The sequence below is a fragment of the Oreochromis aureus genome, linkage group 7 (assembly GCF_013358895.1).
Source record: "Oreochromis aureus strain Israel breed Guangdong linkage group 7, ZZ_aureus, whole genome shotgun sequence".
NCBI lineage: Eukaryota > Metazoa > Chordata > Actinopteri > Cichliformes > Cichlidae > Oreochromis > Oreochromis aureus.
Genome location: NC_052948.1, coordinates 20,660,743 through 20,674,090, shown reverse-complemented (window position 1 = coordinate 20,674,090; position 13,348 = coordinate 20,660,743). Strand labels below are relative to the sequence as shown.

At 39.9% G+C, this 13,348-nt stretch overlaps 1 protein-coding gene across 4 annotated transcripts; it reads left to right on the top strand.

Annotated features, from left to right (window-relative positions):
- Nucleotides 1-526: 526 nt before the first annotated feature.
- hmg20a (high mobility group 20A) lies at nt 527-9,866 on the top strand. Of its 4 annotated transcripts, XM_039615527.1 has the most exons (10): nt 593-664; nt 1,911-1,987; nt 2,652-2,741; nt 2,902-3,111; nt 4,224-4,356; nt 5,639-5,676; nt 6,725-6,800; nt 7,079-7,294; nt 9,017-9,149; nt 9,329-9,866. In XM_039615527.1, the coding sequence occupies exons 3-10, from the start codon at nt 2,676-2,678 to the stop codon at nt 9,330-9,332; spliced, it is 876 nt and encodes a 291-aa protein (XP_039471461.1). In that variant the 5' UTR covers nt 593-664; nt 1,911-1,987; nt 2,652-2,675; the 3' UTR covers nt 9,333-9,866. The 4 variants fall into 4 exon arrangements, with proteins under 4 accessions (XP_039471462.1, XP_031608681.1, XP_031608683.1 ...); XM_039615528.1 differs by lacking the exon at nt 1,911-1,987 and having other exon boundaries at nt 527-664; nt 6,728-6,800; XM_031752821.2 differs by lacking the exon at nt 1,911-1,987 and having other exon boundaries at nt 527-664.
- Nucleotides 9,867-13,348: the final 3,482 nt, after the last annotated feature.

Genomic DNA, 13,348 nt, shown 5'->3' with positions numbered 1-13,348 from the left:
TCAGAAAAAAGATTTTCATCTCATCCATTAAATACTTCTAACAAGCTCTGGTTTGTAGCTTGTTCCCGTGTTTGATTAGTAAGGCTTAAGGCTTGAAATTTCTCAAGAGATTTGACTTTGAAAAACGTATCCATTTAAGACATGTAATGCTTATACTCAACCGTAGGGGGAGGTAGCGCTCTAAATGAGGGTGGTTGGTTGGGTACACGAAGAAAAATGAGACCAAGAATTAGAAAGCATAGAGCCGTTCGCTGTATAGAATCAAAGAAAATCAGCTTTTGGGGGTTTTAAAGACATCACGTAGAAAATATTTTCTAATTTTCGTTTCTTATGCTGTTTTTTTCTGGTGCTTGTTTTGCATGGGTGGAATCAGAGACCACCCAGTTACAGTCAATTTTATAAATGTATTGCCTATTATATATATATTCAGAAAAGTCGCATTGCGCTATAAATACATTGCTTTTCTCATAACTGCCAAAAAAGCACTGATAATATGAAACATCAAATCATACGCGTAGGGAAAACCGTCTGTAGTAGGACTAAGTACATCAGGAGCCCCCATGCTTTCTGTCTATCTGCTGCGATTCTATCTGAGTGGACATTTTTATTGTTTTGATTAGGAAAATATTCTGGGCAGCTCCAGCTAGAGGGTGCGTTATCTAAGGTTGGTTTCCACACAATGGCTTCCGTTATATCCACATAAAATATTTAGATTCCTGATGTATCAAATCACATGTCAAGGTTAAATGAAAACAAAGGCTTTCGATGACCCATCTTCATGCTAATGGCTTGCTAATGCTAGCTAGGAGCACACTTCGCAATCAGCTAAGAAGTTTAATGTATTAGTGTTAGCTTGTTACTTCTGATAATTATCATTTGAATATGTCTCCCTTTTTTATGTCGATTGATTGACATTCAGCTGACACACAGCCCAAGAGTGAGGTTTGCCTGTCGCAGCTGTTGAAGTTAGCTTTGCTTAGCAAGTGTATGTTAGCATCATGTAGCAGCCAGTATAGTTCGCTATTCCTGCTGGCCAAATGGATTATTATTTATTTATTTATTTAATTTTTAGCGATACATCAGTATAATAGCCCACATAAACATCTAGCTACATAAGTTAAATGTAAGTCTAATCACTATCTGGCCTAGCGTGTTACTGTTTAAACATACTACTTCAGGGGTTAGGCCTTTAATGGCTAAACGCTAATGGTTGATTATCACACAGAGAAGATCCCACATACACATACATAAACGTCGTAACGACTGACAGAGAGCTCCTAAACCTAACCTAACCCAACAGCATCCTGCGGTGTCTAATAATTTATAGCTGCTGCTGTGTAAAATATAGAAACATCAGTTGGCCTAGATACCTCCTTGTACCAAAGTAAAGCTGTATACTATAATAAAGGACAAAGCGCACTCTGGTATATGCCTTATGGTGATCACATACTGCTTCAATATGCCACCGTGTAAAAAGTGAAACTATTAAACCTCATATTTTATCTCACAGATTGTGATAGTGGACCATTTTATCTGGAGAAAAGAGATTTGAGTCATGCATCATGTGCTAAGGTCCAGCAGAGGGCACTGTGGCATAGCCTTTTTCTGCTACACAGAGCATCTGTTTAGTCTTTTCTGTGCTCGTTTTTGCTTTTTAGTGAGTTTTTTTTTTCATAGTCAAACCCAGCGTCTTACAACCTAACCCAGAACTCCTAAAGTAAAATCAAATAAGCTTCCTTGGATGACAGATGGGGGATAAGTCTGCAGAATCACTGGATTTTATTATCACTTCTTCAGGGTCTGAAAAAAAGTCTAACAAAGAAAACCCTGGCTTACCCCTCTTTTCTGGGGGCTTTCCATAAGAGCTTTTTGTGGTAGACTGACTAATTCCTCTGTGACTTTTCCCACAGTATTTAATGGCAGAGGGCAGAAACCACATCCAGGCTGAAGAGGTGTATTTCCCATGTTGTCAAAGGAGAGGTCAAAGGTTAAAATGTACAATGTTGCTCCTATATTTACAGCTCAACCTGGGCTGCAGCTGCCCAAATCAGCACAGGTTTTAATTTGGTGCTATTGCCATTCATTTGGGGTTTTTTGCACCGATGCTTTGCAGTGTTTTCAAGTGGGTTAGAGACTCCAAAAATATGGCGATTCCAGTTAATCTCATTTTTTAAAGCACTGATATTCAGTGAGTGAGTGTGCTTTTATTGAGAGAGTGTTTTAGCACGTTCAGTGGTGTTCTCTTATCTCCAAGTTTAAGGCAATACTGCCACACTGCTGCTGTTAAAAATAGGCTGCGTTAGTGCTTGAGAAGTGAATGTGTTGTGTTTTTCTTTTTTCATTTACTTGCTCAATTGTGATTGATAGCAGCAAGACATTTCTATTAGAGGAAATGAGGCTGGCCAAGAGACTGTTTTGCAGCCAAGCCTGGGTGGAGTTTGGACAAGAAGCCGATCAGTCTCAAAATGCTTAACCCACCTTTGGGCAGCAATCTATGGCCTAGTTTTTCACCTGACTGCCATAGATGGCACAATCTTTAGGTTAACTAAACATTGGCCTTTTGAGATCGTATATTCATTTTTAAAAAATAGTTTATTGGCCGTTTCTGTTGTGAAATGTTTTTTGTTCTAACATCTAGTGTTTTCCTCCAGATCTAATCTTCCCTCGTAAGAGTCATGGATGAGCAGACAGGCTCACCTGCAGCCAATGCTGACAACAACAGCCAGAGAAATGGAGATGAGGTAAGAGGTGAACACACAGATATCGAATGACATGTTTAAAAAAAATACATATAAATTAATAAAAATTCCAGTTCACACTGAAAGAAAGTCTTGCCAGTACACGTCAGGGTAGAACTCCTACGTGAACCTTTAAAACATGTTTGTTTTCGTTATCTCGCAGAAACCCCGACGTGGCAGCTGGACCAAGGGGAGGAAGAGGAAGAAGCCAATGAAGGACAGCAACGCTCCCAAGGCCCCCCTGACGGGCTACGTTCGCTTCATGAACGACAGACGGGAGCAGCTACGGGCAGAGCGTCCAGACGTGCCCTTTCCAGAGATTACAAGGATGCTGGGCAACGAGTGGAGCAAGCTGCCCCCCGAGGAGAAGCAGGTCAGCAGAGAAGTTCGAGACAGGATTACACAGTGAGCCCACAGTGGCGGAGAGACATGTGTCAAACATTTCTGTTGGCATTTCTTTCCATCTGTTTTAAGATTACCTGCAAAAGGATTAAAAATAAATCTCTATGTTTTCACTCACGTCCAGCTATGGAGTGCAGCTTTTGAGAAAGCAGTGGAAGAAAATAAAGAGAGCAGAAGCAAGCAATATTCATCTGGAACCTGCCAACACAGAATATCCCTTGCCAGATTTAACAATACCTCAAACCAGCAAAGCATCATGTAATTTTTCACTTTGCACAAAAACGGCTTAGGGAAAAAGTTCCCTTAGAATCCATAGCAACCGTGTGTTTGGAGCTGACAAAGAAATTCTGACGGCCTCTAACAGATCGTAGCTTGATGCCCTCAATTGCAATACAAGAATAGCAGAAACGAGCATCGTCTTATGATAGAAGCATTTGCAGTTTTGTTTTACCAGATTAACTTTTTTTATTCCAGTCCCAATCTATAGACGGACCACTGAGCTTAAGATGCACATTTAAAGATCCAGCAGAACCGTAATCATTTTGGAGTCCCTTTAGCTCACATGAACAGCTCACAAATGTTAGCAAAAAAGAAAAAAGAAGAAAAATCCTCATTCTTAATCAAGTATTTATACTATTCAGTGTGGGAGTTTTTCTTCTTGCTATTTTTACAGAGAATATTTGAAATGTCTGGACATGTTTTGTTTTCCAAAGTTGGCAAAGAGCATGTGCAACTTCGCTGCGATGTGTTTCACACAGAGTCGAAGCTCAGACTGATTAGGCGGTACGCTGGGACGAGACCTCTGAATGGAGATGGTTTAATAAGCTTTTCTACTAATTATATTACAAGATGCTTTTTCTCCCTTCCATGAATTGAGCGAATGTAAGTTATTAATATTGGAAAATTGCAGTTGTTTTTTTTTAGTTTGTTGAAAAGAATTCATGCTGATTAGGAATAATTACTCCCACTCATCTCACAATCTAACCCACAATCCTCCTCCATCATATTTTGCACAAATCTTATTTCCAGCCTTTGCGTCTAAGTCTCCCCGGCTTTTCTCACCTTTGTTTCTCGTCTCTGCAGCGATACTTGGACGAGGCAGAGCGCGATAAGGAGCGCTACATGCGAGAGCTGGAGAAGTACCAGAAGACGGAGGCCTACAAACATTTCACCAGGAAGGTCCAGGAGAAGCAGAAGGGCAAGAGGCACAGGGGAGGTGAGATCTGGTCAGAAAACAGCAGGGTGGCTAGTTGGCATCGAATGCTGAAAATAAAAAGTTTGGCTGGTGGCCCACCATCCATTAGGGTCTGCCGTTTGAAAGCTTTTGGCAAGTGAGTTACTTCCTTTGTCTGATGATATTTGGATAATCCAGCCTTTCTTTGGTGCGCAAATCCCTTCCAGACAGGATGACTCACATAAACGTGTATCTAATGAAAATCATACCGTACAGTAAGCAGTCAGTGTGTTCTTGCAGTTCCTGTTTGTCTTTTAAAATCATTATCACACAAAATGGAAGTTTGAAATTTCTCTTCAGGAGAGAAAAATGTTGAGTTTTAAAGGAGTCCTGGAACAGGGAACCAAATGATCATTTAGAGCTTTTCTTTGTAAAATCATATCTCATTAGAGTCTTTTTTTTTTTTTGAGTGATATAGGATTTATAAGACTGATATCAATACTGATTTTTGGTTGATATCTTTTTCTTTTTTCCACACACATACAGAGGAAAATAAACAGATTTCCCTAACACTCCCTAGCCAAAATACGCAACATTAACACTCGTAACATGGTCAAAGTGTGTTTTTTCCCTTCTCCTTTTTAAAATTTTAAATGTATTATATTTATTGGATGTTAAAAATACAAATGCAGATATACCAGTAAGTAGCTAATATCAGTCAGACACTAATTCTCAGCAATACTTTTGTGATTTTCTGCTTAAATGAATAAAAATGCTAATAATGCATACACATTAAGTCGATTGTGACAAAACAAAACAATCAAATCTTTTCTGATTAACAGAGACCCCTAACATATTTCTGCTTACAGTTTAGTAATTGAACATATTTCAGTATTTAGTAAAAAATAAGTCACAATAAATTCTTTGTTTTTTCCTCATTCAGCGGAAAAATCGAAAACAATACTTTGCAACTTCTTAGTTGAGATCATGAGTAACAGTTCAAGTTAAGGCCAAGAGGCCGTTGCTTTGCTTGCTTGACATAAGGTCGGCATTACCTCGCCTTCAGCTCTCTCCTTTTAAATCCCAGAAATGTTAACGACACAAACAGCTGTGCTCTTGGAAAAAAAATACGAGAACGTGATCTGAACTTGATGCCCTGCTTTGTTCCCGGTGATTCACAATACAAAGTGCAGTGAGGGGATTTTTTTCTGTCCTTACTTGAACTACTTTGGTTCACTCTGTCAGTTTGTGTTGTGGTAAAGACACACCTCTCCAGATAAATGAATCATCGGCTGTCCTCTTTCCTTCTTTCCTTCCACTCCAGATGTCGGACACCAGGTAACCAACGAGGCCCTTCACGAGGTCAGTGACTCTTTCCGTCCCCGTCCGTTCACACGTACTCTGACTCTAACTTTTAAAACACTTCAAACACAAAGTTAATAACGAGATAAGATCACTCATTATGTTGAGGGGGATATCATTGTCGAGTAAAGAGGAAGACATGAGCACTTTATATACTTAGTCAGCATTTTAGCGGTTGTAAAGCAAACAGAAGAAATGTTGGGGTCATGGTGTGTTTACAGAAAAATGAAGCAAATGTGGCATTTTGTGAATCACATTATTTTTAGTTTTTCCATATTGGTGCTAATGTAATTTTCCCATCATGGTCTCTTTATTAGTATTTATGAGGAAGCTGTAATAGCATGAAATGAAAGAGAATTAGTCAATAGTTGAAAGTTTTCTTAATATGTGTGTGTTTTCTGGCTTTTGTCACCCAGGAAACTTCTTGGGTTGTTTGCCCTCATCTTGCTCTGTGCGTTAAGTGCTTATTGTTGCGTGACTAAAACTGGCTTAATCCTCTTTGGTGCTGTGTTTTTTGATCCAAACGCTTGCCTTGTAGTAACTGTGTAATTCTTTTTTATTAAGTTCTGCATGTGTTTAAGAGGTTTCCTTTGTAAGTCTTCCAGCACACTCTGAAGGGTTATAGCCAAGGTGACTTGACTGGGAATCACTGATTCCTGAGGGAATAGTGTTTTGGATTTAATGAGGATTAGGCATTAATGTCATTATGTTAAGATATGAGGAAAGATGATGCATTCTTTTAGAGGAGGGGATTAAAGCTGTGCTGCGTCTTGCGCTTCTGTTTCAAAATGTATTTTATTGCAAATTTATTGCAAACCATTTCAGAGCCTTTAATATTGTAGAAGCACCGCTGATGAGATTACGTCTACCTCCTCATTTCTTATACTGTATCACTGTATTTCCCCGGTGGCTAGGTATAAAATCAATTACCCACCCACACACAGCCCAGCTAGATAAATGACCACCTCTTTGCTGTCAGTCTGCGTGGCCAAGTGTTTTCACAGTTGAGCTTATCTCCTTCTGTCTTGCTGTCTCTGGTTATAAACAGAAGGATGCAGAGGGAAAGGACAGAACTGTGTTTGACATACCGATCTTCACAGAGGAGTTTCTAAACCACAGCAAAGGTAAAAGAGCTCGATCCCAACCTGCTGCCTTCTTTAAAATTATTATTTGTTTTTAAACTTTGTGTCCATTTGTCTAGTTTCTAAACACATGCTTTCGCTACTTTAAAGCACCACCACACTTTATGGCCACTGTCCTAAAATAGCTCCTCTTGCAACTCACTGATGTCCTAAACTCTCAGAACAAATGAAAAATTTATGTCTAGATGTGTCATCTGCCCCAGAGCTCCCCCTGTGATCTACCACTGTTCTCTTTCTTCTGCATACGTTTCCCTCAACAGCACGTGAAGCTGAGCTGCGGCAGCTGCGTAAGACAAACATGGAGTATGAGGAGCGTAACGCAGCCCTGCAGAAGCACGTGGAGAGCATGCGCGGAGCTGTAGAGAGGCTGGAAGGGGACGTCATGCAGGAGAGGGGACGCAACGGGCTCCTTCACCAACACCTGGAGACCCTGCGCCAGGCTCTCAGCTCTAGCTTCTCCACTATACCCCTGCCAGGTGAGAACACCCAGTGGTATTCTGTGGATCCTGCATTCACAAAGGTGTCAAACAAAGATTGCGCTAATAAAGCTCTTTTTACATTAGTACCTACTTGGGTCGAGTCCCCACGGATTGGGGCTGGTTTTCCATCACAACCCAGTAGTACCTTGTTTGCATGCTTGTTGCCATAGCAGACACAAACGCTACAACAAAGGTGGACGTCGAACCGAATATATACCTGCTGCTCGATCTGTAGCTCTCCGTCACACTTGGGGGAACACTGCCATTTTTGATTTTCTCTCACGACTCATCGAGTGACGCTACTGACCAGCCAATCGGTGACCTGCACTCTGACGACATCACATTTTAGTACCTGTTTGGATTGCTTGGAACCCCGGCCGAGCAGGTACTAAAAAAGTACCTGGTACCTAATGGAAAACCCTGCAAACGTGGCGAACCATGCCGAATCGATCCGAGTAGGTACTAATGGAAAAGGGGCTTAAGTGAACTTGATCCAAAAGAAACATAATCTTATTGACTTATCAGTAACTTTAAATTCAAATTTAATAATTGGCTTTTTACCATCCTAGATGGCTTATTGGGCATTTCTGCAGTTTGTCATATATTTGCTGATAAAAGGTTTTTGTTTCATCCGTTACGCCTCTTCAGACTGGGAACATTAGTTTTGGGAACTAATGTTTCATCTTTTTGGGATGTAAATGAAATGACTTTTTGTAAATCAAGATTCTTCTTTGTATGAAAAAAAAAAGAAGATAGAAATCCACTGCTTTTATTTCTTAAATTGTGCAATTGAACTTTTGGGCTCAGTGTGATGTTGATGAATGCACATCATAAACTGGTATCGACTTAAGATCCATTAACAGTATTTCATCCCTCGACACACACAAACCAGTGTAGTAAGATATTAGTTCTACAGTCACGGTTGAAGATGGTGAACCATACATACACATAGACAAAGTATTTATTTATTCCTAGAGCTCCAGAATCTTCTATTAATCCACACATTTAAACACGACTAACTCAATTTTCCTGTTTGTAGACTATTTTGTAATGAGCCTGGGAATCAGGGAGTTCTTTATTTTAATGTAAGTTATTGTTGAAATGGAATTTGCTCCCACTGTCTTTACTCATGTTTCACCTACATTTAAAGTCTGTGCTGAGTTCACAGCCGTGATGTTTTCCTGGCAGTTTTCTCCCACACCTGTTTGAATGTCTTTCTCACAGCAGAGACACTGAGTCTGCAAACAGCAGAAATAGTCAGAACACTCCTGGAATTATTTCCTAAGAGCTTAGCACTGAAAGTTGATTGCAAAACACTCTCAAGTCTAGTCTCTGAGAAGCTGAACAAAGACTGTAAGGTCTCGTGAGTGAGAACTTGCTCAATTCATGTTTGTAGATTTTACTGTTGTATGTTGCACCTCTGCTAGTGGCAGTCGTTGGGACTCTGGTTGTAACAAAGCCAAATTTATGGTTTAGTATGAGGGTCACTTTGGGGAATTAGCATGTGTCTGGAAATGCAGGAATCCATTCAGAAGCATTTTTGACATTACTTTGTAAAGTCAACAGTGTCCAGCATGACCGTGTCGTGTGAGTCGTCCTACTACGATGTGATAAATCTTGCTTGTGTCATCTATTCTTGCTTGAGAGCCATCTTTGGTCATATCTGTGCTGTTCTGTGAACATATTTGACCTGAAAAACACACTCTTGTGGGCCTGCAGGCAGTGGAGAGACACCCAGTCTTGAAACCATTGATTCCTACATGAAGAAGCTCCATAGCATCATTGTCAGTAACCCTCAAGAACACGAGAATCTCATCAACACTGTGAGAGAGGTGGTCAACCGCTTGGACAGGTAAGAGATACCTCCATTCCAATTTAGATTTTTCTACAAATTACTTGATGTAATTTTCACTTTACTCTCCTAGTTCATGTATAGGCCACTCTTGTGCTTCTGTTTCCCCATAGTTGAATGTTTTTCCTGTTTCAGCTGTGAAGAATTTTAATCATGTGTTTTACTGCTGTTTGACTCAGATAATTGGATTCAAGTTCAGCTGATGCAATGGACTGACTCACAGCGACATTAAAAAGACGCTCCTTCCTGGTTTATGCCCTTCCTCTTTTCGTCCAATCTTCTTGTTGATCTGTCATATCAGCCGAGTTTAAAACAACTTTTGTTACTCTACTAAAGTGATACAAGCGAGGGTAATGTAGCGTCTCATATTTATTTATTATTTTTTACTTCTGTTTTTTTTTTTTTTTGTAAACCCTCTTCACACACTATTAACATAGCCATAGTTTGTTTTATAAAGTAATCAGAGAATATTTACAACACTTTTCTGTTGTTATTGCTCCTGTTTGGTCTTCACTGTCTGTTTATAGCAACCTCCAGAACAATATCTAAGTCATTATCAGATGTGCTGTCAGTGGATTTGTATTTACATACCCAGGACATACTGTTGAAGAGACTGTCTTTCTTTCATGCTCTGTTGAGGTGAAAAATGTGCCATTCTTGTTTTCTTTTTTTTCTGTGTGAAAAGTTGTTGTGTTTTCAATAAATGTATTTACATCACGTAAGCCTTCAGTTTGTTTGGAGAGGTTCGTGATATGATGGGGAATACCATGTTTGCTCTGACATCAGAGCTAAATACACAAGACACCATTGCCCTAGATTCCTAACTTCAAGCTTTTCAAGTATCTTTTAGCATTAGTGTAGTTTATACAGTGGATTTAGAAAATATTCAGACCACTTACTTTTTGTACACATTGTTTAGAAATGGGGCAATCTGTATTTAATAAACCACCATGAAGAGTGAAAATGCATGTTTAGAAATATTTAAGATAAGAAAGAACTTTGTTAATCCTAATGCAAACACAAGTGTCACTGAAATCTTTCTCCTGTTTTCCAAAAATATCATGAAAGTATCATAATACAGGGAGTGCAGAATTATTAGGCAAATGAGTATTTTGTCCACATCATCCTCTTCATGCATGTTGTCTTACTCCAAGCTGTATAGGCTCGAAAGCCTACTACCAATTAAGCATATTAGGTGATGTGCATCTCTGTAATGAGAAGGGGTGTGGTCTAATGACATCAACACCCTATATCAGGTGTGCATAATTATTAGGCAACTTCCTTTCCTTTGGCAAAATGGGTCAAAAGAAGGACTTGACAGGCTCAGAAAAGTCAAAAATAGTGAGATATCTTGCAGAGGGATGCAGCAGTCTTAAAATTGCAAAGCTTCTGAAGCGTGATCATCGAACAATCAAGCGTTTCATTCAAAATAGTCAACAGGGTCGCAAGAAGCGTGTGGAAAAACCAAGGCGCAAAATAACTGCCCATGAACTGAGAAAAGTCAAGCGTGCAGCTGCCAAGATGCCACTTGCCACCAGTTTGGCCATATTTCAGAGCTGCAACATCACTGGAGTGCCCAAAAGCACAAGGTGTGCAATACTCAGAGACACGGCCAAGGTAAGAAAGGCTGAAAGACGACCACCACTGAAAAAGACACACAAGCTGAAACGTCAAGACTGGGCCAAGAGATATCTCAAGACTGATTTTTCTAAGGTTTTATGGACTGATGAAATGAGAGTGAGTCTTAATGGGCCAGATGGATGGGCCCGTGGCTGGATTGGTAAAGGGCAGAGAGCCCCAGTCCGACTCAGACGCCAGCAAGGTGGAGGTCGAGTACTGGTTTGGGCTGGTATCATCAAAGATGAGCTTGTGGGGCCTTTTCGGGTTGAGGATGGAGTCAAGCTCAACTCCCAGTCCTACTGCCAGTTTCTGGAAGACACCTTCTTCAAGCAGTGGTACAGGAAGAAGTCTGCATCCTTCAAGAAAAACATGATTTTCATGCAGGACAATGCTCCATCACACGCGTCCAAGTACTCCACAGCGTGACTGGCAAGAAAGGGTATAAAAGAAGAAAAACTAATGACATGGCCTCCTTGTTCACCTGATCTGAACCCCATTGAGAACCTGTGGTCCATCATCAAATGTGAGATTTACAAGGAGGAAAACAGTACACCTCTCTGAACAGTGTCTGGGAGGCTGTGGTTGCTGCTGCACGCAATGTTGATGGTGAACAGATCAAAACACTGGCAGAATCCATGGATGGCAGGCTTTTGAGTGTCCTTGCAAAGAAAGGTGGCTATATTGGTCGCTGATTTGTTTTTGTTTTGTTTTTGAATGTCAGAAATGTATATTTGTGAATGTGGAGATGTTATATTGGTTTCACTGGTAAAAATAAAGAATTGAAATGGGTATATATTTGTTTTTGTTAAGTTGCCTAATAATTATGCACAGTAATAGTCACCTGCACACAGATATCCCCCTAAAATAGCTCAAACTAAAACAAACTAAAACTACTTCCAAAAACATTCAGCTTTGATATTAATGAGTTTTTTGGGTTCGTTGAGAACATGGTTGTTGTTCAATAATAAAATTATTCCTCAAAAATACAACTTGCCTAATAATTCTGCACTCCCTGTATTATTATAATAATATTAAGAGGATATAGCTGCTTAAATTTTAATGCAAGTCTCTAAAAGCTGTGCATACAGTATTTTGTTTAAGTTATTACTGACCGGTCTTGCAGATCAGAATGAATGTAGAAAGTCTATGAACTGAATTTTTGTCTTCAGGTGTCCCACAGTCGTTTTGTGGTGCTTAAACACTATCCTTAACCCACTGTGGCATTTTCTTGGTTGTATGTATCGAGTCATTGTTGTCTTCCCTTTGCCCTCTAGGTTCAAGAGCAGTTCATCTTCTTTCAAGGGCGTTTGCATTTTTGGGTGTATTCATTCTTCAGAAAGATACAACAGGGAAATGCCACAATAGCATGATGCTACCACCACCATGCTTTACTGTTGGGGACTTTGTTATGCAGGTAAAGAGCACGGCCTGGTTTTTGCCAGACTCTGTGCTTGGAGTTCATTTCGGTTCAGATAATTACTGAGGCCTGAGTGCTCCTGGGAATACTCTGTGCCTTATTTAATTATATCCAACCCATTAATTTGCTACAGTTGCACACTAATCAAGTTGTAGACACATCTGTGGGATAATTAGACAAGCAGAATGCTTCTGATCACACTTGGAGTGCTCCATCAAAGAGTGAATACTTTATGTCTCTCAGTTTTTGATTTTAGATTTTAAAATAACAAATGCAGTATTTAGAAAAAAACAATTCTTTTTGTCCTTAAATTATGATTAGTGGACAAGTGGAAAACAGGCAACAAGTCAGAGTTCTGAATTATGTTTTTGTTTACCAGCTGCATAACACCCACTCTGTCAGATGTGAAGACAGTCGCTCTTTAGATGACTGTACATGGTAAAGCAGCTGGTTTTATTACTCTTACTCTTTGACTTTGGCATTGTCTAAAAGCCTAGATTTTAGTAGGTGTACTGTACACATAAACCAAGAAGCTAATCTGCTATAATCTACTTGGCTGGCACCTAAGCCTATTTACTTGCAGCTGATATGTGAAGTCAAAAAGATTTGGATTGCTGAAGTGAACTGAGCAGATCTGCTGTAATTTGCAGAGAGAGAGATACAATTACATTGCAATCTGCAGCACATTCCCCGGCAATGGCTCACATCTGTATCGTGTTTGTGAATTTACCCTCTCATAATCATATTAAGCTGCAGGAGAAGGCTGTGCTGTAAATCCTTTTTAGTAAAACACTTCTATATTGCGATTTTTATAGAAATTGAACGCAAGTATTTCTGTTCTCTGATGTGAAGCTGGCCTGGATATGAAGTCTAAAGTTGCTAAGATAGTACTATATTAGCTTTTGACTTTACATTGTGAGCCCTTCCTGTTTCCTTTCACTGATGCCCGTTTCCTTTTGTGCCAACTGACACTTCCTCTTCATAATGTGTCATGGCAGCACAGCCAACATTTTTCCTAACAGATGTCCTGTTCCCAGAGACAATATGTCATTTCATACAGTGAACTAGTAATGCACAACTGCTGACCACTGCATTGCAAAAGTCCAGCTCCTGGCACCTGTACACGATACAGCACTGGTGAAGACACCTCTGGAAACAGGTC